The sequence below is a fragment of the Pezoporus flaviventris genome, unplaced genomic scaffold (assembly GCF_033815535.1).
Source record: "Pezoporus flaviventris isolate CSIRO_AGI_PZ_B2104156 unplaced genomic scaffold, CSIRO_AGI_Pfla_v1 ptg000020l, whole genome shotgun sequence".
NCBI lineage: Eukaryota > Metazoa > Chordata > Aves > Psittaciformes > Psittacidae > Pezoporus > Pezoporus flaviventris.
The window spans coordinates 7,887,760-7,911,737 of NW_026892568.1; the positions used below are offsets into that span (position 1 = coordinate 7,887,760).

Below are 23,978 nucleotides of genomic sequence, written 5' to 3' on the forward strand. Positions count from 1 at the left end.
GAACTGCTTGAACAATACCTGCAGATTTTACAAGGTATCATGCTTGTAGCCCTAGCTCCCTAGTGAAGCAAGACAAGGCTTTCTTTGTGTTATAAACAGGCCACCTCATTACTACTTCACGTCATATACAACCTAACTCCTGATTGCTGTAAGTGTTTCCTCCAAGGCGGCTTGCCTCCCAGACTTAAGAGTTAGACTTGCAAGAGTAAAACCTCATAGAATCTCCTTTCCATTGGATGCATAGAGTGAAACTAGAGATCTACTCAGTTGCACATGTTGAGTAAACAATGTGTTTGTCAAAAGTGTTTGTCAGATTTGTTTCTCTGTATAAAGCAGTTTTGCTTTGATACTTGCTTCTTCCAGTGTGTACATCAAATTCACTCAACTGGTAGTCATGTTTGGGAACAGAGGTTCTGGTTTCACTTGCTACTGATGCCTCCATTTGTATCTAATCAGCGTTATTAGTCCAGGAGCTCATAATCATGAGAACTTGTGCCCGTGTTGCCTGATATTTATACTAACCCATTGGGGTTGAATGTAATCGCCTTCTCTTTTGATTACCATAAACATTTGATAACCTAGCTGTTTCCAACAGTTGGAGGAGGTCTTATCACTGTTCTCGAGGGAGTTTGTTTCTCTAGTCAGGGACACCTACCTAACGACTAGAAGATAATTTCTATGGAAAGGCTTATCCTGTTTGTACAGGACAAGTCTTGGGGACTATAGAGTTACCAGGTAGGCACAATTGTTTGTCTCTCTGCAAGCAAAATATTTCTAAGGTGGCCAAAGCATTGCTGCTCTCCTGTCTGCTTATGTTGAGGAGCACTTGAGCTCCATCCTCTCCTTCCCTTGGGTCCATTAATGTTCACAGAGGCCTGGAGATTCCCCTGTCTTCTTGTCCTCCTCAACCTGAAAGGGAGAATGGCATCTCTCAAAGGAAGGCAAATGACCTGGTTGTCTAATCCGCTTCTAGTCATAAATGCCCACCTTCTAATTCTTACTTTGGAAAGACCAGATGATTCTTCCAGTCATGTCCCACCAAATGCCATCACTTGCTCATCACATGGCTCATGAACTGTGCCCTGCTCTCTGTCTGGGGCTCACGCATGCTGCCTCCTCAAGCTCTTCGCCCTTGTAAGTGAAAAAGCAAGAGGGCAGAGCTGTGGGGAGCAGTCACCTCTGGCAGAATGGTTAACAGGTTCAGCACAAGGTTTTCATTTTCCTTGTATTCTTTTTCTTCTAGGGCTCTGGAAAGAAGGGGGGAAATGAAGGAAAAGAGAGAAGATTTGATGGAAAAGCTGAAATAATAAATACAAACTCTTCTGAGTGAGTGGGAAAGTAGGGGAAGTGTAGAAAATATTTAGGAAAAATTCAAAATAATGTTTTAATCTGAATATAGAAAACAGAAATATTTGTGTGCTGCTTTTTCTGTTTTTCTAGTAGCTCCATTAAAGCCTCAATAATATAGAGGAGTCTATTAAAGGTTTTCAAGATGAAACCAAGTTTGGTCATTATCACTAAATGGCTCTTTGGTGGGCTGTATAAAAAGAGTCAATGGTCTCAGTGTGGTTCTTAGTGGAAACATGCTCAAACTGCAAACCCAAGATTTCTGCTGGCCTTACATCAGCACTAACAGATGCTGCAGGGGATGAGGGCAGGTTTCTGGGTCTTCTGCTGGCCTGTGCTAACACCCTGTTTCCAGGATTAGTTCTGCCCCCGGCATGGAGGAGGCAGCAGCTCTAGGGTCCTTTCTTGGGGCAGTTTTTCCAGTTTTAGCTCTGGGGGAATCTGCACCATGGCTGCTCTTGCTGCTCCTGCAGAGCTCTCGTAGGAGTTGGAGCCCAGCAGCTTTCATCTGCACTTCAGTCAGGCTATTACTATATATATTTTTAAACTTGTACATCTCTTCCATGAATACAGACAGGCTGATGAGTACAGCATTTCTTGGCATTCTTTCGTCCTTTGTTAGGACTCTCTCACTTGCGAAGTACTTCAAGTGCTAACCCTTCCCTTCGAGGACTCGCACACGGTGTTGGGGGGACGTTACAGCAAAGCCTTGGTGAGCCTTAACTGCGTTCAACAGCAGCATGTTGCAATCTCATTTGTCTTTCTACTGATCCAGGAGACCCCAAATGGTTGCAAAGAACTGATTGACCCTTGGAGAGAGATTTTACTATGCATAAAGACCAGTTCCTGGGTGCCAAAGGAAGAGAGCCAAATTGAGACCTGAGAATGAGGCTTGCTCTATGGGATAGCAACAAAGCCAACTCTGTCTCTTGGAAGTGAAAAACAGAGGCAGCAAAAGAAGAGATTTTCTGGGATCTGTCAGTTTATACTGTCATTTTCCTTGGTCTATTGCCAAACAGCTACAGTCTGCGCTTGGGGAAAACAAGGGGATGAGTCAGTCTTCTCCGCTCAGGTTGTTATTGGCACCTCTTGCAGGCTCTAACTTAGACTCTGATTAGTAGATTTGAGCTCTCAGCTCCGCCACGTCCCACTGTTTGTCAAAGGACCAGTCTTTGGCCATAGGGTCTGATTTTCTTCACACAGTCAAGACAAGTCCAGTCCATTAGAGGCTTAGCAGAATGGGAAATTAGAAATTCTACAGCCATCCTCTGGGAGAACTGCCCATATTTGAGTCAAAGAAGCAGCCAAAGTCCCCTCTAGAGGTTTTTGCTCCCAAAAGGGATTTGGCATTGGGTCAATACAGAGGAATGTCATGTGTGTGTGGCTCATGCTTGGTCTTTTGTGCAAGGAGCACAAGGAGATGTGGATGCACAAGGGTTGGTTCTGCAGGGCCAGTTGATGGCCCAGCTGTGGCTCTTGGTACCACAGCTCAGCCATCCAACATCACAGGCAGGTTGGTCTTGTGAGCATCTGGGGCTCTGCAACGCAATAATCCAAAAGCATACTTATAGGGCAGCTGGCCCTGCTCAGAGCCCCTCTGCAGCGCTGCTGCACAATGTTTTTTCTTGTAGGGAATGTCAAAAGAGGTAAAATCCAGGAGGGATTTTTGTGCCCGCCAATAAACCAGCAGGGCTGGTGAAGAAATGCGAGCTCAGAGCTGAGTCACGTTGCTGTGTTCAAGTCATGTTGGACACAGGAATTTATTCTTCTGAATTGTCACCCTGATGGACTCTAGAAGGGTCAATGTCCGTGTTTCTGTGGAAGGGAACACTGCCCAGGGCTTGCACTAACAGCTATCATGATGTCTTTGGTGATCTTGTAGCTGATTTTCTTGCTAAGAAGGAAGAGTTATTTGTTTTTAATACTGTCCCTGTTCTGTTTTAATGGTAACTGGCTGATTGATGCCAGGTATGACATGGACCTGTTAGGGTGTTGGTTGCCTGCACAACCTGAGCCTGTGTGGCAATCCTTACGAAGAGCTCACTGAATAAATATCCTTGTATATTTGAGGAGATGAGGACCTCTGTGTGCTCAGTTCCTGCTGGATTCAGTACCAGTGGATATGCTCAGACTACACAGCTTTACGTGCCTGCAGAAGTACTGATCCATTGTAAACAAGGGAGTCAAACCTGAGGCTTGGTCTATGTGGAAATTTTCCAGACTCTTTCATCTATTGCTCATAAAGTTCTGATGAATACATTGTGATCCAGAGAGCTGCTATTTTCTCTGTCATGCAGCAAGTCAATGTAATGAGAGCAAAGTTCCTGACTGGGCAACCTGCTTAGAAAATGTACCCATTTCTTTTGAGATTAGTGTGCTTCCTCTGAGCTTTTCTTTTATCATGGATACAATTGTAGTTGCTTGTGGATGGACATAGGAAATTATCTCATACCGTGTGTGATTGGAAAAACAACCCACCCCGGTTGCATTTCTCTGTTCCCCGCAGAGAACTTTATCTTGCAGATTGAATTGCAAATAGCAATTCCAATGGAGTTACAAAAAATAATTTTCCGAGCTTAGTTTCTGCTAAAAAGCAGGTCTGAAAGCAAGGTTTTGTTTTAATTAACCAGGTGGTTTGTAATCAATTCTCCCCTGGCAGGGATGAAAGTGCTAGTTCAGTGGTCTAATTGTGAAAATACTAGCAGGAAACTGCATCTATAACCAGGCAAATAAATTCTCTTCAAACGAACACTCATGTCCAAAGCTAATCTGAATGCTAAATGCAAAAGATATTACGTGGGGTTTTTCTTGATGTTTTACTCTTGTTTGGACATTTGTGCTGTTTAACTCTGCAACTACCTGTTTGTTATTTGGCTGAATTAAACCCTGCTGCCTTCGTTAGCATATACAAGAGCTTAGTAATACAATCAGGCACTAATGCGTTCATTTTCTACTTGACTGCTCATTCATTGAGATGTTAGTACATAAGAAGAATATGAACAGGGTGACTGGGATGAACTAACCAATTCATAAGGGATGATCTGAAAATGCAGCTGTCTGAGGGAGATGGCCTCAGCGCAGACTGAACTCAGCAGAGCTGGAGGAGACCCCAACAAGGTGGGGTGCTCAGCCCTGAGCTGAGATGCCACCACCTCATTTCCCCCAAAGTCCCTTGGGCAGAGTTTGCCAGGAGGCAGCTCAGAAGCTGCAGGTTGGGTCCATCTGTGGCAGCTTCCCACTGCGCAGAAACCCAGAGACCTTCTCTGAAGCTGTAGAGATCTTTATTTGCAAGGGCTGAGTGCTGGTAGGGGAGAGCAGCCAGGGTTTCCCCAATGACAACTGCTCCTTTCTGTTTGCTTTTCCCCATCCCAGCCCCTGCCAGGAATGTCATCGGTGGGTTTTTTCTGGTTCTGAGCCGTTTGCTCTTACTGGCTTTACTCTGACTTCTCTCTTGGGAGTTAATTATTACAGATCTGCGTAACCTTCCTGACTGCAGACAAAAAAGCTGAGCTGAGGTGCAAACCCGTGGCTGGCATCCATTCTAAGTCAGGGCTGGCTTCAGAGGTGTGTAAAAAGCAATCAGGTTGCTTCCATCTGTGTGTCTCGAGCAACAGCAGTGGTTTTGAAAGCCACATTTTCCCTGCATTAGCAAATCTCCTCCACCTGACAATGCTCTCGCAACAGGAACTGAGCATTGCCCCTTTATTGCCATTTTCAGTTGAAGACATGGAGACTCGAAAGAGCTAGGTAACTTCCTAAAGGCTGCTTGCATGTGTGCTACATCAGAGTGAGGAGTCCCTACCTTTGTGCCCTGCAGTGACCCTGAATCCTGGCTGCTTCATATAGGAGCCTCCTGCTCTTGCAGGAAGGTTGAAAGCAACCTTTTACTGCAAGGTTGGTCAAATTATTTGCATGTAGATTTTCATCTCTCTGCTTTGCAAACCTTAGATGTCCCCTCCATGCTCAGCCTTATTAATACTGCTGGTGCACGTTTTCTTACACTTGGACTAGGAAATGCTCCTTTTCCTTTCAGCATCTCTTTGGTTCCTACAGACAAAAATGTTGTCTGGGTTACACTTGACTTGACAGTAGATCTGAGAGGAACCGTTTCCCTGCTCATGTCTTGGCATGTCCTGGACTTCTTGGGTACAATCAAGATCAGGACCCCCTCTGTTACAGACAACTCCTGTTTCCTACAAACAGGAGTGCTGCATCCCGAGCTGTTGGTTCAGTCCAAGAAAGGGATGTGGCAGCTGCCTTTGTTTCAAAACAAAGTAAGTTTCAGTCCAAGAATTGGTTTACTGATGTCCAGCAGTTCAGTGATACTGTCGTGTGGAATGACGCCCACTGGCAGAGATCACTGTGAATGATGGTGAGGTGATCAGTATCTCTTTGTGATTAACCCCAAAGTGATGTGCATGTGTACTGTGTGATGAGCACTAAGGTCCACCCTTCCCACCTCCCTATGTGTTATGCCTCTAGCAGTGTATACATTGCAATCCTGGTTTGCTTTCCTACAGGAATGGATGGGATTATTCCCTTTGGGAGTGAAGGTGGGTTCCTGTATTGCTTCATTCACATTAAACCAAAAGATTTGCAAGTCAATTCCAAGAAGACTGAAATCAGAGAAGATGCTTGACAGGGGTGCATCTGTCCTGCAGAGTGGGGGCTGCATGGGCAGGGGAGTCAAGGGCTCAAGGAGGCGAGAGTTGAAAGAGATTTAATAAAGACAGGGCAAGATTAGCTCGAGCTGTGCGTGTGTCTGTGTGTGCCTGGGTGCCTGTGCATCTCCATGTGTGGGATTTTGCTTCCCCATTCTTTCACCGCCCAACGTTCTTTATTGTCTCTTGCAGGTAGATCACTCGTTGCTATAAATTTTCTTATCTCCAGTGCTTTTCCAATTATGGATAACAACAGGAAAGCAGTCATTGGTTTCTAAAAGGTCATCAAGATTTAGGGCCCGATTGGGAAGGGGATGACTTATGGAGTTAGCTTGTGTAAATCTGGGCAAGTTTTATGCACAAGTCAGGCACGAAATGTAAGCGAGATTCATAAAAAACAGAGATTTACACAGGCTTCAGTTAGTGGAAATCAAAATGGTTATGAAAATTTCCTGTTCTCTCTATGCCTGTTTATGCAAAGAATAAGCTTTAAATGTGTTTTTCAAGTGCCTGTGGTGCTGACGAAGGGCTGTCCTGCCAGCCCTGGGCAGTGAACCACTGCCTGTTCAGAGGATGCTCAGGGAGGTCAATATGAGTTTCTCCCGTACCTTGCCTTGCTAGTCATCTAGAAGTGACCTGCTCCGTGCCTGAGAGGGCAGTTTGGTATTGTCTGAGTGCTGGCAGTGTCTAGTGAAGGTGATGGCTGCGATGGAGCTGCTTCCCAGGTGACACCAGGATTAATGCCGCTGTGTGTCTTTGCAGCCACAGAGTCAATGCAGACCTGTAGGACTTCGTTCATTGAATTTGTCAGGTTTGCAGCTGATGTGAGCCTGCCCAGACACTGGTTCTACATCACCTGCTGTTGGCTGGAGAGAGAACAGTGAAGGCTGCAAGCCCCAGAGGCTGTGAGCAGAGGAGATGCTTCAATCCCGAGATGTGGTACAGGCAGCAGCTACATCCCAAAGGTTGCTTGCCTTACCCAAGTGCTCAAAGTGTCCATCAGCTTCTGTGGTGAAGCTACTGCTGCTGTCAGTGACATAAGGTGACAGCCTGTTTCCCATTGGTATTGCAATGGCTTTTGTGCATATGCAGTGATGTCTTACTGCAAGGCCTGGCTCCATCTCAAGTGGCGCAGCTCATGAGAATAAGAGTGAAAAATGTCTCTTTTGTGTTATGTCCTGGCCTGTCCCAAAGCATCCCTGGCCATCAGGTTCCCCTTCTGCTTTCCTCTGATGCTGACAAACCTCTAAAAAGAGGCTTTTCTTCTAGTTGCAGGAAAATAACATACATAGAATGGGTTTCCAAGCTGTAAAATTCTGCGTTTTGTGCAAAATGCAACGAGTAACAGGCATTTCAAGGGAGTTCAAGGGAGAAGGGGAAGGACTGCTGACAGCTAGCTCACTTTGGACTCTTAGCTGAGGCACAGGAGTTACGAGCCTCAGCAGCTCAGCTACTGGACAGCCAGAGGGCAGAGAGAGGAAGGTCTGCCCGAGGACAGGTCATCCTGTGTGGAGACCTGGATGTCCATCTGGAGATGTCTCTTGCTCTGTTTCCTCTGGAAGGATGCCTGGGTGACTGTGGTCCCACTAACACCATGTTACATGGGAGGAGCTCAGGTTTCAAGGGGTGAGGTGATGGGGTGAGGGTATCAGCACTGCAGAGCATCACCAGATCAGGGCATGGGCACACACAGCTTTCCTGCAAGGCTTAGAGGTCTGCAAGAGAGGCCGAGTTCAAGCATAGCACGGGAAATAAAGACAAGGCATAAACATCAGCTTCCAAGGCAGGGCTGTTTTCCAGACACACAGTTGTCCTCTTCTCAGGAAAAATGCCATATAGATACGTTTTCCAAAGCATTTACATGGCAAATGGCTGGGAGCGTGGCAAGTAGCCAGAGACGTAGGCATTTCTGATCATGCACCCGAATGTGATGTACAACAAACCCAGCAGATCTGCCCTCTAAACCTGCTTAGAAACACAATTCAGAGGTGGTACAGAGGCGTCTGGCAATAAAAAAGGTGTTGGGAGCTGCCATGAGCTACTTAACCTTCTGACTAATGCACGAAGTCATTTCTGTCACAGCTGTCTGAAAAATACCTTTGCCAATTAAGTTAATTCAATCAAATCCCTTGTATCCAGCAGAAAGGGCAGAGCAAATCCAGGTGAGGGAGAGAGAGCAGAGCCCAAATTCCCCTCTATGTCACACAAAAGCAGAACAAAGGGCATTTGCGTGCATAAATATTTATAAGTAATTGCACGGCAGAGCCACAGCTTAACTGTTGCACCCATGAAGGGATGGAGTGACTTGGGGAACCAGCAAGTGCTGGGTTTAGAGCTTCTGATTAGAGCTTCACTGGTTCAAATGCAAAAAGGATGTGTTGAAGGTCTGTTGGTCCAAGGGAGGCTCCACTCCCTGCATCACTCAGAGGTGATACACTGCTCCCTGCTTGCCTACTTACCAAAGCAAAACCATGCAGAGATGCCAGTGTCCATCTCCAGCTTGGAGAGCAGAGACAAACATGAGCAGTGGTGGGGATCAGTGCTCCAGGGCTCTGTGTCTTGCAGTGTTGAAGCCTCATCTCCATAGTGGATTTCTGCCCTTCCTCATACCTCCCATCTGGACATGTTTTTGTTTCCAGCTATTTCTACTGAGAAATAAAGCATTTAATTTTTAACATGGTAAACTTCTATTTCTCTGCCCCACTGTGCTTGGTGTCATCAACCCAGGGCTTGTTCAAGCTCTCCAGAAAGCGTGCCTCAGCTTAAAGGTGCCATTTCTTGACACCAGTGCAAGTCTGTATGCTTTCCCCACCTACCTAAAGCTGTTGTGTGAGGAGTCTGTGGCAACAAAACTTCATGTTGTAGCGAGATAACAAATACTACTTGTCCAGTGAGTGATAATATCTCCTTCAGCCAGATGGCGGAATCACATGCTTTGGACAAGGTCTGTGATGCACATTTTTTATGGTATCCATGAACTTGCAGTATAACCAAACCTTCAGAAACTGAGCAGATTTAGCCACTTGTCATGTGAAATGCAGAATATTTTGGACCACGGCTGTGTTACAAAGGTGGGAGTATTACCTCTGAGAGGAAAAACCTGCATCTTATGAAGCATCCTCTGCTGTTTTTTGTACTTGCATTGCCTTAAATTTGAACTAAGTGTGCATGTTGCTTCTCCTTAGAGAGTAATTTTGGTTGCAGCCACTTTGGAAGCAGGATATGGCCATAGGGTGGCTATGGCAGGGCAGGGAAAAGGCAAACAAGACTCTTCTTCCTTGACCTGCTCAACCTCGCCAGAGTGGCCCAAGGTCTGCCTAAATGAGGATGTGATACACCCAGCAGCAGGAGAGGTCAATCAATCAGGGGCTGCCCATTGCTGGTGCAGCAATGATTAAACTGGGCTTTGCCACGTTACGTTGTAATTTGGCTCCCTGCCCATCTGTCTTGCCATGTTAAATATATCCATAGCTATGAGGAGGTCATGGTCAAACCCAGGAGATCCCAGCTCATGTAAATTATCCTGCTTATCCCCCAGCCTCATAAGAGCTTGTAAAAGAACTCATAGATGTAGGATCCCCCCTCCAGCCCTGGGGTTCATGCAGCATCTGGGCCTAGCAGCAGTTTTCCCCTCCAGGGACAAGGAGGAAGGAGAGAAAAATTGTCAGTTCCTTTATTTTGTCTCTTCCGCCCCCCCCCTTTTAGTCCTTATTTGCAGGACAAGGAATGGCAACTGAGTGAATGTGCTGGTTTGCAGACTGACACCAAGTGAATACGGCCACTGGTAATAACCGCCTACAAGCATTTATCACTTCCACAGATTATAATGTGGGGAGCAGGTGTCTGACCCGCGATGACAAAAACATGGAGTGCTGGTAGGAAGGAAGAAAATAGATAAGATGTCATTTTTCAGCACAATTTTTCTCTCTTTAATGTTCTCCTAGATTATGGAAAACAATCATGGGATGGGGAGCGCCGATGTTTTATGGTGTCAGTAGGGTTTAAGGTTTTAGCTGCTAAAAAAAAGAAGTGATGCTGGATCCTGGATATTATGGGGTATTTATAGGATGCACCAAGGTGGGCTTTTTAAATTTATTTACTTGAGTCAAGAAAGATAAATGGGATTCTGTATCCAAGTACTTGTATCCAAAGGAAATTAAAAGGAACACAATCCACTTGAACTTGGCCTCCACTTAGGGCAGAAAAGTGACACAGAAATGACCCTTCTTAGATTAAAGAGCTGCTCATGCCTCAAAGGAGGTGGTAGAAATTAGTTTCTAAAGCCTTTCCTTCTCACGTATTTTCTGCTTCCCTTCATCGCTGCTTCTTTCTCTCTACAACTGCTACCAAAAAATAAAAAGAAAGAAAAAAAGAAACAAAAATCCACTAACTTTGCTGTGGTATGTCCCACTAATGTATGTTCTAAACACACTCTTCTGTGTGACCCATGAATGCTGCCTTAATGCTGACTTCAGTTTTCCATCACTGAATGTATTTCAAGATGGAAAATGGTTTTAACTTTCCTGATGTGCAGTTTTGGGTTTAAAACCTCATCTCTCATTTTAATAATAGTAATAATCCTATTCTGAGCTGCTTTCATGTTTTCCATCTGAAGAGCTGGCAAATGTCCTGCGCATTTAAGCATCACAACATCCTAGAACCGATGAGGGCAAACTGCCAGAATTCAGATCCACTTCATTGCACAGATCAGAGCTGTTTGTAGCTGAAACCTTGGTTTAGGCTCATTATTGCAATGTATTGATGGGAAAGAAGGAACTGAGAGGCAACGGGACGTTGCAGGTCAAGGAGCAGCCCATCCCCATGTTTTCAGGCTCCAGGCAGGTCAGCTTGGCAGCGCTGTGTCTGGCTGTGAGAAATGCTCACTACAGATGCTGAGGAGGTGACAAGCTTTGTGTTGCCTCCAGATGTGGATGAGTTAGTTCAGGACATTTTGCAAACTGTTGCTGCTGTTGATCACTAAGGGAACACCTTCTGCTAGGAGTGATTTGCTGAGGTGGGTATCTATGGAGAAGGCTGTCTTTAGCACTGGAGTGAGGGCAAAGCGGTGCCCAGGAGTCTCATTCCTGAATGAAAAGAGCCATGAAGGAGCTTGTCACAAGAAACAACAGATGGAGAGGACAAATAAAAGCATGGGGCTTCCTCCAAAGCCTGACATCCCCACCCAGAACCACTTCACAGCTCTGTGTGGCTGACCAGGCAACACCACCACAAGGGAGCTACCAGTTGCAGCACCAATAAAGAAGAGAAATGCCAGTGCAGTCAAGAGAAAGCGGTGGTGATAGTAGTAGGAGATTCTGTCTTGAAAGGTGCAGAGGCACCTGTTTGATGGCCTGACCTGCTCTAGAGAAGGCATGTGAACATGTCCCAGCAATGTGTGCTCGAAGCCCAGAAACCACCCCTTGCCTGGGCAGCATCAGAAGGGGTGTGAGCAGCAGGTTGAGATCCTGCCCATCTGCTTTGCTCTCATGCAGTTCTGTGTGCAGTTCTGGTGTCCTCAGCATGAGAAGGACATGGAGCTGTGGGAGCAAGCCCAGAGGAGGCCACAAGGATGATCAGGGACTGGAGCACCTCCTGTATGGAGACAGGCTCAGAGAGTTTGGGCTGTTCAGCCTGGAGAGGAGAAGCTACGTGGAGACCTCAGTGCAGCTTCCCATGTTTGAAAGGGGCTACAAGGATGCTGGAAAGGGATTCTTTATCAGGGACTGTAGAGATAGGACAAGAGGTAATGGGTTAAAACTTAAGCAGGGGAGATTCAGGTTAGATCTAAGGAAGAAGTTCTTCACTGTGAAGGTGATGAAACATTGGAACAGGTTGCCTGAGAAGCTGTGAATTCTCCATCCCTGGCAGTGTTCAAGGCCAGGTTGGACCCAGGGGCTTGGAGCAAGCTGCTTTAGTGGAAGGTGTCCCTGCCCGTAGCAGGGGTTGAAACTGGATGAGCTTTAAGGTCCTTTTCAACCTTTCTATGATTCTATGATTTCCTCCCTCTGTGGCTGATTTGGATGACTGTGATTGATCAATGTCAGCTAATCCTAGAGGTGATTTGGAGCAAGAGACTGCCCAACATGTATGATGGGTCTCTCTTCTTTGTTAGATGGGAATAAACCAGACTTTCCTTCACTGCAAATTTCCAAGCACAGAGGTCTTCATTCACCCATTGCACATCCTGTGCCCTGTTCTTCCCTCAACAGCTGCAGTGTCTGAAGTCATTGCTAAGATCCCTGTTACAGAGTGACCCCCATTCTTGCCAGCACTGCTTCACGCATCCTTTCCATGCAAAGGAATAGCCCATGTGGGATGCCACAGGGATGGCAGTTTGTGCCTGAGAGGGAGGAAGGAACAGTGTCTCAAAAAGACAGGCACCACAAGCTTGCCCTGGGCAATACATATGGTATAGAACAACACAGTAAACCACTGTTAGCAATGGAGGGGGGAAGCAGGGGACAGAAAGTAGAGGTGGGTATGGGAGAGAAACTCTGGACTGCAGTGATGTGCAGAGGTGTCTCTGCCTGCACCCAGAGATGTTCTCTCTCCTGCAAACCAGAGCACTCTGTGCATCAGCACAGTCCATCCAGCTGTATTGCACTTTGGAACCACAAGACCACAAGGTGATCGCTGCACATTCAGATCAGCCTCTGAAGCAGATCTCCATACCCTTGAAAGTCAACCCATCAGAAATGATGGGGAGAAGAAGAATTCAAAAGCACGCCTCTTTTTGTCCTTGCTGGGGTGATTTTTTTGATAGAAATGCTAGGGGAGAGAGGCTTTTTGTATTGTTCTACCAAAGTGAAGAAGAATAAGGATAAAATGTTGGAGGTGGTGGTAAGGAATTTAAGGGGTTTGCTTGTCTCTATTCTGTAGCAACCTTCTGCCTAATAATCTGAACAGAACTGATAATTTGGAAGGAAAGATAATTAAATTAAACAGGCAACCAAAGTGGAGGAATAAGAGTTCTGATGAAGAAGGGCGGCTGGGGAAAAAGTAGAGGAGGTGGCAGGGAAAAGCAGCACATCTCTTTAAATTGTCAATCTCTCAGGGCAAGGTTGCTGCAGACATAATGAGTGTCCTAGTGAATTATCTCCCACTTTTATTGTCTGGTGCTACCATGGAAAGATGGGGAGGTGGGGAAACTAACTTTTTTTTTTTTTTTTTTGAATTTGGACAGACTTAAAGAAGTGGCATCAAATTTGAAGGGCACCCAATCAATCTGTTGTCCTAGCTGCATGAAATTGTATTTCCTTGCCACTTCATATCTTATTTGCAGCAGCTGGGCTGTAAGTCATTGGTGATAACATTCTTTATTATGCAGCCGTGTTTATGAACTGTGCCTGGAAAGAGATGATAGAAATATGCAGCAATATGCAAAGGGGGGGATGCTGGGGGGGAGGGGGAATAAATGCTAGTTGCTAGGGCAACCGTGGGGCTATTTTGGGCATCAAATTTTGCAGATGATGAAAAGCATTTTCATGTGATGGTTGGTCTCTCTGGGAAGAGAAGGGGAGAGAGGGCACACAATAATCCAGGAAGATAATATTCAAGAAGGCAGTCATTTAATTTTTTTCATATATAAATACAGATATAGTTTCAGTTGTACTGGAAATGTGTTAAAACCAAAGGAGCCAGTACCTCCTAGTTCAGAGGAAGGAGAGGTGTTTTAAATAATTAAATAGGAAATGGCATGCTAGTAATTTGGGAGGTTTCCTACAGCACTTGGCACAGTCTAAATCTATCCAGTGCTCTTTGGGAAGCACTGCATGGGTCATGCTGGTGTCTGCAGTTACTCCTTGCACCCAGTCCATCTCACCCCAGCTCTCTGCCCCAAAGGCTGTCTCCATCTCTATCACAGTAGCAATCAAGCCAATTAATTCACAAGCTTTTTTGTCACAGGTTAAAAATCCCCCAAGTTATCCAAGACGGCTCTTGACTCTTGTAAGGATCAAATGATACCCATCGTTGAATCCCATCCAAATGCTAAGATTCATGAAAAATGGGAACTGCTTTCAGGTAGTTGCCCTCAACTAGAGATCTCCAACCTGGAGGATGTGAGCTGCTTCCACTATGCCAACACAGGGGGCATGGGCACAGGCATCCTGGGGCAGAAGCTGGAGATCCTGCTGGGAGGTATCCCAGCACTTTCAGTACTGAGGTTTGGGCATGGGAACTGACAGTCTGGACACTTGATGCTTGTGCCTCTGCAATGCTTTGAGCTGAAGGTCATATTGAAGAGCTGTCAGGGCCAAGGGTGCTTTTACAGAATGAGCACAGGTTTCTTGGTTTTGGGCTGTGACAGGGCAATACCAGAGAGCAAAGGCTGGTCACAGCAGGGAGCGAGGGGGTGAAATCATCTGAGTTGGTCTCACCTGGGACCAGAGTGAATCCTCCTCTTCTGATAGGTCCTGGGTGGGAATGCAAAGGTTATTAGGGTTTTACACCTTTGCCTGGGGACCTCTTGGAGCTCGAGGGCAGGAGGTAGGTGAGCAGGCAGATACGACAGTGCTTGGGGAAGGTGAAGCAGGACTGTGAGCAGGCTAAGAGCTTGCTCTTATCTCCCAGCTTCTGACTTCCCTGAGTGCAAAGTTTGCTTATGCTTTAGGCTTGTTCTGTTGCAATGATGCTTTTCTTAATTTGATTTTACTGAAATCGCTCTGAGAACAAGCTCATGAGTGTTTGCAGCCCCTGCATGATCGCTCTTGCTCGAGCCATTCTTAAAATCCCGGGGACTCTAAATATATTGGCACATTAAGCTGGCTAAAATGAACTGCGCATGTTTTCAGCAAGAAATCTATTTCAAATGCAATATAATGTGACTCTCTTATTGCTCTAAAGTTGTGTTTTTAATTAAGTAGTTACGTGTGGCAGTGAGATTCTTCTTGAATAATTAAATCAAGGTAGCTTAGTGAATAATTGTAAAGCGAATTGCTCAGACCATCAGGCTGCTGTTGAGACAGTCTGTTTTCTTTCAGGGAATTAATCCAAGTGATGCCTGTTGCTAAGAAAGTAGTAGAACACTGTGCTGGGTAATGGGCATTTGTCTTGGTATGCTTTGTGCCTCAGAGCTGCAGCTTTCTAATGTTGAATGCCCATTTTTCAGTTGTCTTCTCCAGAAACAAATGCTGATGGGTTTCCACTTTGCTTGTTCCCTTTCCCTTAATCTGCTGCCCTGGGTAGTTCAGTTCAGAAGGCTAAAAAAGGAGTGGGTGATCATTTAGTTACTAAACAATGCAAGCACAGACCTGATTTTACCAGTTCTTGTGCACATGAAATGGCTTTATGGGCTGGTCTTCCAGCTTTCCACCAAGGCAGAGCTGAACCAGACCCATCTCTTCCACCCTGGCATCTAGTTCAGAGTTTTAGTTGCTTGTGTGTGTTAATCTGGTATTCCAGATGTCTCACTTGGCATGTAGTAATTCTCTCACTGTTAGATATTCTGAATATATATATATATATATCCCATTGTATTAAACTTCATTTACCAGGAGATCAAGGGGAAATCCTCTGCACAAACATAGACACCCATCCACATGCACAGTGAAGGAAAATGACTGCACACTGTAGAAACAAGATTTTTTGACAGATTTGGGTTTCTTGAAAGTCTGCCTTTTGTTCTTTAGTAGCTTTCCTTCCTCTGCCCAAGTAATTATGTCCAACAAACATAAGCATTACACAAATTTCAGCTAAGCTGATTCCAGAGTAGCTTGTTGGTATTTTCAAAGGCAAAACAAAGAATGAATTGGAGAGAGCCTGGCCACCCTCCTGACGTTATCCTCAGGCATCACCAATTAAACACTGATTTACCAGCTGATGTTTTGTTAAGGTGTTTATTCTGTAAGCACAGTGTCCCCAAGGAGTGATGCAGATCCTGGTATCTTATGGGTTTACTTCTGTGAAGTGGGATTTTTCCAAAGTGCCTCAATAATTTCGGAGTTCAGCATTTGGGTACCCTTGGAAATCCCATTCCTGAATCTCCGTTATGCTTTATGAGCCTGCAGCCCTCAACAGGGACGTTATTTCATGCTCTAGGTAACAGTGTAAATCTGTGTGTTTTAGCCCTGCACTGGCTTTTCACCAGGAGAACAACTCACAGAGATACTTTCTCTGTATCAGACTCAATTCCCCATGCATTTTCTAGAGCTTTCCTGCTGTCACCTTTGGTTTTGCCTCAAAGCTTCAAGCATCTTTAGACTGAGCTGAGCTCTTAGGCAGAAGCTCTTCCCTGTGAGGGTGCTGAGGCGCTGGCACAGGGTGCCCAGAGAAGCTGTGGCTGCCCCGTCCCTGGCAGTGTTCAAGGGCAGGTTGGACACAGGGGCTTGGAGCTGGATGACCTCTTTCTGTCTGTGTTTGCATCTCTATAAAATAGATATCAGCACCAAGAGGGGCAATGGCTAGGGTGAAGGAGGAGCTGCAGAAGTGCAGAGCATCCTTACCTGTTAAAGGCTTGCTCAGGTTTTGATGAAATGTCAGATTTGGAAAGTTTTTAGGGGACCTGTCCCACTTGTTACAGAAGCTGTTACCTTTTTCCCATTACTTCCCATTTTACAGTCTTCTCTTTTTAAGGCTTTTCCTGTGTGTTCCCAACCACTCTGTCCCTGCAGAATGGGCTCACTGCCTTTTGCTGTATTGCCGTATCAGTGCTGAGAAACTGGAAACTTCCATTTCTTCATTTCTGGACCTTCCCGCACTTGAGCAATGAGAAATGCTGAGCACTAAGTTGAAGCTGTCTTTCTGTGCACTGTGTAGTGTAAATACTGTTGGAACAAACATGGGTATGAAAGCAGAGAATAACACAAATTCATTTCATTTTGGTTTTTTCCCCCCAGGACATGGAAGCTTCTGCCTGTGAATTTAATACCAAAGACAGTCGGGATCTTGGTGATGGACAGAAGGTCAGTCTTTTTTTTCTCTGATTCATTCAAAACTAAATCATGCTACTTAACACTGATGGCATTGATGTCTTCTGCTTTACAAAACAAAGATGTGGCCCCTTGTTGGCAAAAAGGAGTCTGTATCTATGCTGAGATTAGCTGTGACAGAGGTAGGCAGACTGGGATGATGGCTTTGGTGCAGATGTGAAACCCAGGCTCAGTTTTACTTAAAACTTGGGTTCAGGGTCATGCTCTGATGCAGGCTCTTTGCGTAGCTGTTTTGTGCAAGGTATGAAAATCATAGAATCACAGAACAGTTTGGGTTGGAAAGTACCTTAAGATCATCCAGTTCCAACCACCTGCCATGGGCAGGGACACCTCGCGCTAAACCAGGTCACCCAAGGTTCTGTCCAACCTGACCTTGAACACTGCCAGGGATGGAGCATTCACAACCTCCCTGGGCAACCCATTCCAGTGCCTCACCAGCCTCACAGTAAAGAACTTCTTCCTTATATCCAATCTAAACTTTCCCTGTTTAAGTTTGAACCCGTTACCCCTTGTCCTGTCACTACAGTCCCTAATGAAGAGTCCCTCCCCAGCATCCCTACAGCCCCCCTTCAGAAAATAGATGAAGGTATCTTGGTTTGATGGTTGTATCTGAGACTGTAAATCTTGCCTGAACATCTGAAGTTCTTCTGCACCTCCCCAGATCTCCTTTGGTAATTCACATGTTCCTTGCTCCTTTTTTGGACCAAAGAAGGGGTTGTTTAGGACACTCTGTGGTCTGTGGATACTCTCTGAGTAGGACAAGTATCTAAAAACAAACACAACCCCTTTGCAAATATTTGTTTGAATGTTCTGGCTTTACTGTTTATATCCCGCTTGCATGTGGGATGTGGAAAGATGCGTTTTAATCCAAACAGTGACAAAGGTGACGGCTTTGCCATCCAAGATTTCAACATAGCAACTGTTGGGTTGTTGTTTTTTTTTTTCTCAGAGCAGCCTTATTTATAACAGAGGAGTGTAAATGAGAGTAAGAAAAAATGCATCTTCATGTGTCAGTTTTGATCACCTCACTTCCAGTTTTAGCTTGCTGGTTTTAAGCAGCTCTGCTTCCCTAGGAGGCCCTTTAGCTGTCCTGTCCAAGTTTGTTTCTACACATGCATTTGTGTTTCACCAGCCTTCAGGTAAAACAGGCTTTTGTGTACTATGGAATTTTCATAGCATTGCTGGGGGGGGGGGGAGATTTAACTTCTTGAGAAGTTTGTGTGTATCAGTGTGTGTTTATACATCCTTGATATATTTATATATATGAAATATGTAAGTGTATTACTTAGATATATATTTTGCAGTAACCCAAATAACCCAAATCTGTCAGGTCTCCCTCTAGCTGGTTGATTCCTGCCCTGGGCAGGAACAGTGTGGTTACCCCTTAGCAGACTTTTGTGAGTACCAAAGCCTACAGGAAACCATAGGAGCTGGGTAAGATGTTTTGGTTTGATGACAGATGAAGTAAAAAACACCAAACGTCTGAAAGCTGTGCCCAGGCAATAGCAGCTTACCCAGAGCATCTGGTACTCCTTACAGCAACAAGGTGTTTCAAAAGAAAACACAGAGAACATCAGGAATAATTACTGACAGACTGCTCCAGCGTGTCAGGGAAAACAAAAACATCACAAAAACCCAGAGCATTTTTGCTCGGATAACGTTTCATTCACTCCAGTGACCCCTCACCAGCCAGCAGGCTCCACTGGGTAGATGACTTGTCTGCCATTCATTGACCTTGCTATCATAGATTGAGCCAAACCCTCTGGTTTGTCAGTGTTGCAAGCCAGAAATGACAGTTTAATGGTTATTAGTGCAGCTTTTACACATGGAAAGAGCTGATGTGAGTCTCTAATGCTAAAGGGCTATTTTCTTAAAGGCCTTGGAAAGAGGAGTTGTTTAATCATAGAATAGCTAGGGTTGCAAAAGACCTTAAGATCATCTAGTTCCAAACTCCCTGCCATGGTTCCATATACTCCAGCCTGTCACTGGCACAAATGGCTACTTCCACTGCTCATCTGCCTGGTCTGTGTTTCCTAAAGAGCCCATAACCATCCATTCCAATGTTTCAGTGATGGGAGCCATCCCACCATGTTTCTGTGATGTCGGTATGTCCTGGGTTCAGCAGTAGCAGTCATTTTTCTCCTTCTTGGTAGCTGGTGCAGTGCAGTTTTTTGACTTTCAGCTTGGGAACAGAGCTGATAACACTGATGTTTTGGTTTGGCCAAGGACTTTGTGAGCCTCATGCTCTGGCAGGGAGGAGGGGAGGCTGGGAGGAAGCAAAGACAGGAAACCTGGCCCAAACTGACCAAAGAGGTATTCCATACCACAGCACGTCATGCCCAGGATGTAACTGGGAGTTAGCCGGAAGGGCTGGGAGACTGCAGGGTTGGAGGAGGTATGGGTCAGTGCTTGGTCGGGCTTGGGGGGGGGGGGGGGGGGCGAGTTACCGGTCGGCTGGTGGTGAGGTGATGTATTCTCTTCCCTTGTTATTTCCTTTATCATTATTATCATTGGTGGTAGCAGTAGTGATTTGTGTTATACCTTAGTTACTAAACTGTTCTTATCTCAACCGGTGGGAGTTGCATTATTTTTGACTCTCCTCTCCATCCCTCCGGGTGTAGGGGGGGGAAGTGAGTGAACGAGTTGCCTGACTGAGTTTAAACTATGACAGTTCTTTTGGCACCCAATGTGGGGCCCGAAGGGGTTGAGATAACGATAGATCTGACTGGATTAATAGTCACTCGTCACAGTGCTGATTTATTGGCTCTCAAGGTTTTTCCTCTTGATCTCACAGTTTCAGTATATCGTATCTTACTTCCATCCGGTATTTGCTGTATTAGTGTTTTTCAAGTGTGGGGCTTGGGCTAAGGTTTCTGTCTCTTTGTACTTTATGGTAATGACTTGTAATACAATAGAATCATTGATCATGAAACTGATCTGGCTTATGTTCCCAGTGTGGTCACCGCCTTTATACTTTGGGAGGTATGTAACAGAAGTGCTTAGCAATTACACATCTTTTTTCTCCTTCTCAGGTGCTCAACCTGTGAAGGAGACATCCTTTTACCCTCCCAGTCCTCCCTCCAGACCATTTACATTTGAGAGTTTTGAGGTTTTTGAATGATCTTTTAATGCTGTTGAGGCTTGTTTGCTGATGGTGATGGGAATCACCATGCTAGCACGCATACAGAGTGTGTTTTGCCCACGACTGATTTCAAGAGTTAAGCAGAGTCAGGTTTGGGTCTTGTCTGGGGTTTAAAGCATGACACAGGAATATCATATCCCCGTAGAAATGCACACATCTCTAATTCCTCTTGTTTATTCCCCCTACTACAGGTGTTTGTATAGAGGCATCTGAGCCGAGCTCCAAATAAAGCCAACTCATTAGCTGGAGTGGCTGAAATACTTCTGTATTGCTCCAAGCATTCATTACAGGTGCTGGCAACTGACTCTTGCATCTCTCCCATGTGTATCAAACTTAGCATCTTTTATTGAGATGGTTATCTGTAATGTGTGCCGTTTTCACAGGAAGGTGCGGACCAAGTTGCTTGCTCCAAGTAGAGAAAATAGCATTATATCTAAGAAAAGCTTTAAAAGACAAGAATTGCTCTAAGCCACCCTTCTCTGTTTCTTTAGCATGAGGGAAAACTCAGTTCTCAAGGGTGAATGCCTGCTCTGGGAGGGAGGGCAGGCATTTAATGCAGGGCACAGCCCTGCAGACCAAGTAGGCACCTGCTTTATGCCCTTCTGAATGCTCAAACCTAATGGGTATTGCAAAGTGTGCTTGATTTTTACTAAGGCTCAGATGCACAGGGCTGGAAGGAACCTCAAGTGTTACCATAGTTCCCCTCGCTGCTCCAGTGATGGACCAGCTGTGCCTCTCCCTATAATTTCAGCTCCTAATGCCTTATCTAGGTTCAAGGGGGCAGAGCCTTTTGCCTCTTCATTTTGAGCCTGAACTGCTGGCTGAGCTCTCGGCCTCCCATCAGGGTGAAGGAGGTAACCTTCCTCCTCATGGTGTCCTCATGAATAATTCCTTCGCTTGCCCACTTGATTTCAGGTTTCCCAAAATAACTGACACTTTTCACACCAAGAGCAAGCAATCCTGGGGAAAATAAAATACATTAAACAGCTGCATCACCTTGATAGAGCCCTGAGGGAGTTGGCACTTGGGGGGGTGGGGGGGGAAGGGGGGTGTGGGCAGAAAAGGATTTGTAGAAAATTCTGAGTTAATGGGGAAAATATCGTATTCTCTCCATCCTCCCTTCTGCAGTGAATGTCTTGGCTGTTTCTGTTGGGATGTGACAGTCTTCTGTCTGTGGCCCTGCATTGATGGGAGCTAGGAATCCCTGGGAAGATGGGGAGGGATGACATGAGACATACTTCCAGCGTGGCTGGAATCAGGATCCATCCTGCCTGCCTGAGCAGCCCTTCCCCTTCAGACAATTCAGACTCTCCGTTCCGAGTGCGACTCCCCTCTTCAGATGTGCTGTACAATGTCTCTCCACTGGATACCCACTGAATGCCTAATTTTTAACCACTCTGTCTGTCAGATCCACAAAAGCTGTTACTGGAGGTGTTTGCATTAAAGAGCTCCACTATAGGTATCTGAGAGCAGCTGGCGATGCTCTAGACAGTATCCAGCAGTGCTGATCGAGGCAAAATGCTTTAGTCTCTCTGGCTTAATGGCTATGTGCATTTTCTTAATGTACCCACCCCCTCAATTGCCTCCTAAATTAGCATGCAGGATGTGTCCAGCCTTGGAAAGAAAAGAAGTTTGGAGCCTCTTCAATTCAGACAAGGCAGGTTATGATATTACTGGAAATAAAACGCAAATCTGACGTAGAGAGATCAGAGGAGAATGTGGGCTCAGCCTTGGGCTCTGGTTGGGCTTATGTGGGGATCGCAATGGCCTTGCCTTTGCCATGAGGTGAAGCATGTTCGTGGAGGTTTTGACTTATTTGCACCCCCCTATAATGGTCCTCAGAGGTGGTTTAACCAGCTGGGCAATGCTAGCTTGCGGCAGGACTCCTGTCATATCCCAGTGGTGGAGAAAGGGGGTACACTTATCGATGTGGAGTTGGGTTGTTAGAGCTGGACACAGCACAGTGGAGCTCAAAACACTGGATGTTTGTGGGTGATAAAATCAGGAGCATTTGATGGTCGCTGCCTGCTAAAGGCTTTTAGGTGACCACTGTGAGATATGGCCTGTCCTGTGTGAGTGAGTCTCCCTGAGAGACCTGACCATACTGAGGTCATGTGTGGATTAAAGCAGACCAAGGGATGTGAGTCTCCCTGGTAACCACTGCCTCTTTGAGGGAGAGGCAACCACACTGCTGTGAAGAGAAGTCAGGATGTGCTGCTCCGGCTGCATCTTTGGTGGTTGATGTGCTTCTCAATTATGTAGTGTTTAAGATGCTGGATGATTTCTCCATCTAACTTCTCTGCAGGGTTAATGACTGTGCTATAGAAGTGCAGCACCTGTGGCATTTGATATTATTTTTTCTTCTCAGTATCCCCATTTTTTTTTCCACTGTCCTTCACCTCTGCTGCCCTGCAGTGCTGTGCTTTTAAATCTAAAATCAGTTTGGCTTTTAGGTTAAGGGCAATCCATAACAAGCGAAAGCAGAAGTCACATAGGAGAGGGTGCAACAGGCAGGAGAGTCCCATCCTGCTGCTGGCATCTTTACCCCTTAATCTACCCCTGTCTCGCTCCTTGGTCTGCTCTCCAGTAACTGATGCTTTGTGTTAAACACACAACTGCTTTTTGAGAGTTCGTGCTTGAATTCACAGGTATTTAGAGGTGCTCGTGCCCTCAGGAGATGGGGTTGCAGGGCAGGAGCTGTGTTTCCTTGGGTGTACAAGTGTGCAGTGTTTAGAGCACTTGCTTTGATGGCAAACTCTGGTGTAACTGAAAACTTCAAGATGAGATGGGATAATGATAATAACAGTGGAAAAATGCTAAGGGGTAATTTGCTGTAATGAGTGCAGATACATAGAGAAGCAGGTATTGTTTTGCTACTGTGGCTTTACTGAAAACTAACCACAAAAGTAGATGTTAGTGCTTCCAGGGCTTGTGGTGTGCTTGGAGGTGCAAATAACTGATTCCAAAGTTGATATAATCAAAGAATAAAAGAAGATTGGATGCCACAGGTTAAGCTGTTGTAAATTAAAGCAGCTCTGCTGAGCTCACTGCAGTTGTTTCAGGTTTTTGCAAACGTGAGAGGAGGTGCCTCTGTTTTTTTTTCCAGCTGATGATTGGTTTGGGAAATGCCATTTTCTGGTATATGAGTACAAAGTGAGTGGGCAACTTGGTCTGCATAATACAGACTATTTCCTGTTGGAGTATTTCTGTGTGTTCTGTAAACCCACCAGACCTGTTGTCCTTTTGAGTTGCAAATTACAGAGGCAAATGTAATTACCCATTCTCTTTGTTACTAGTGTGCAGCTAGGAAGCTTCAAGCAATTGTCCCTTTCTTGGTATTTCAAAGCCGACTCGCAAGATGCATCCTTGATATTGAACACAATGAGATGTCCTTTTTTTTTTTAAATTCAATTAAACATTTGCCTACTGTGACTCTTTATTCACTGCAAATTGTCTCTGTAAATAATCTTCATCAAAAGTCAGAACCAATCCCCATTAGTTGTTTAGATTAATTAATGAGTCCCCCTGGAGCCACCCAAATGAATTCAATTTAAACGTCAACAACTTGGCTATGGAGTTTCCCAGGTTGGCATTAAGACAATATTAAACCTGCAATAAGTCACATTTAAAATGTTAATTCAAAGAAGCTCTCCATTTAGAGCATTTAATTAAATCCTTAAATAAACTGCATGGGCTCAATACCAGATGGTTCTGCATTTTCATTGCAGCAGAGAGCCTTGAAGTCATTGAGGGAAGTAATATTGGAGGCATGGTGAAGATAACCAGGATATATAGTGTAATAAAATCTAATCTTGTTTCCAGCAGGGAGATTCAGTGTATGTACACAACCTAGGCTAAAATTGTAAGTTAATTACATTAACCCCAGTGTACTCTGGTATC

General features: G+C 45.3%; 1 protein-coding gene across 10 annotated transcripts in view; it reads left to right on the forward strand.

The window, feature by feature from the left end:
• TNRC6C (trinucleotide repeat containing adaptor 6C) overlaps positions 1-23,978 on the forward strand; it is a 317,396-nt gene that overhangs the window by 18,584 nt on the left and 274,834 nt on the right. For all 10 annotated transcript variants that reach the window (XM_061455587.1, XM_061455582.1, XM_061455591.1 and 7 more), the window contains exon 3: positions 16,844-16,909. In XM_061455587.1, coding sequence (XP_061311571.1) covers positions 16,847-16,909 — 63 coding nt within the window. In that variant the 5' untranslated portion in view covers positions 16,844-16,846. The remainder of the gene's footprint in view (positions 1-16,843; positions 16,910-23,978) is intronic.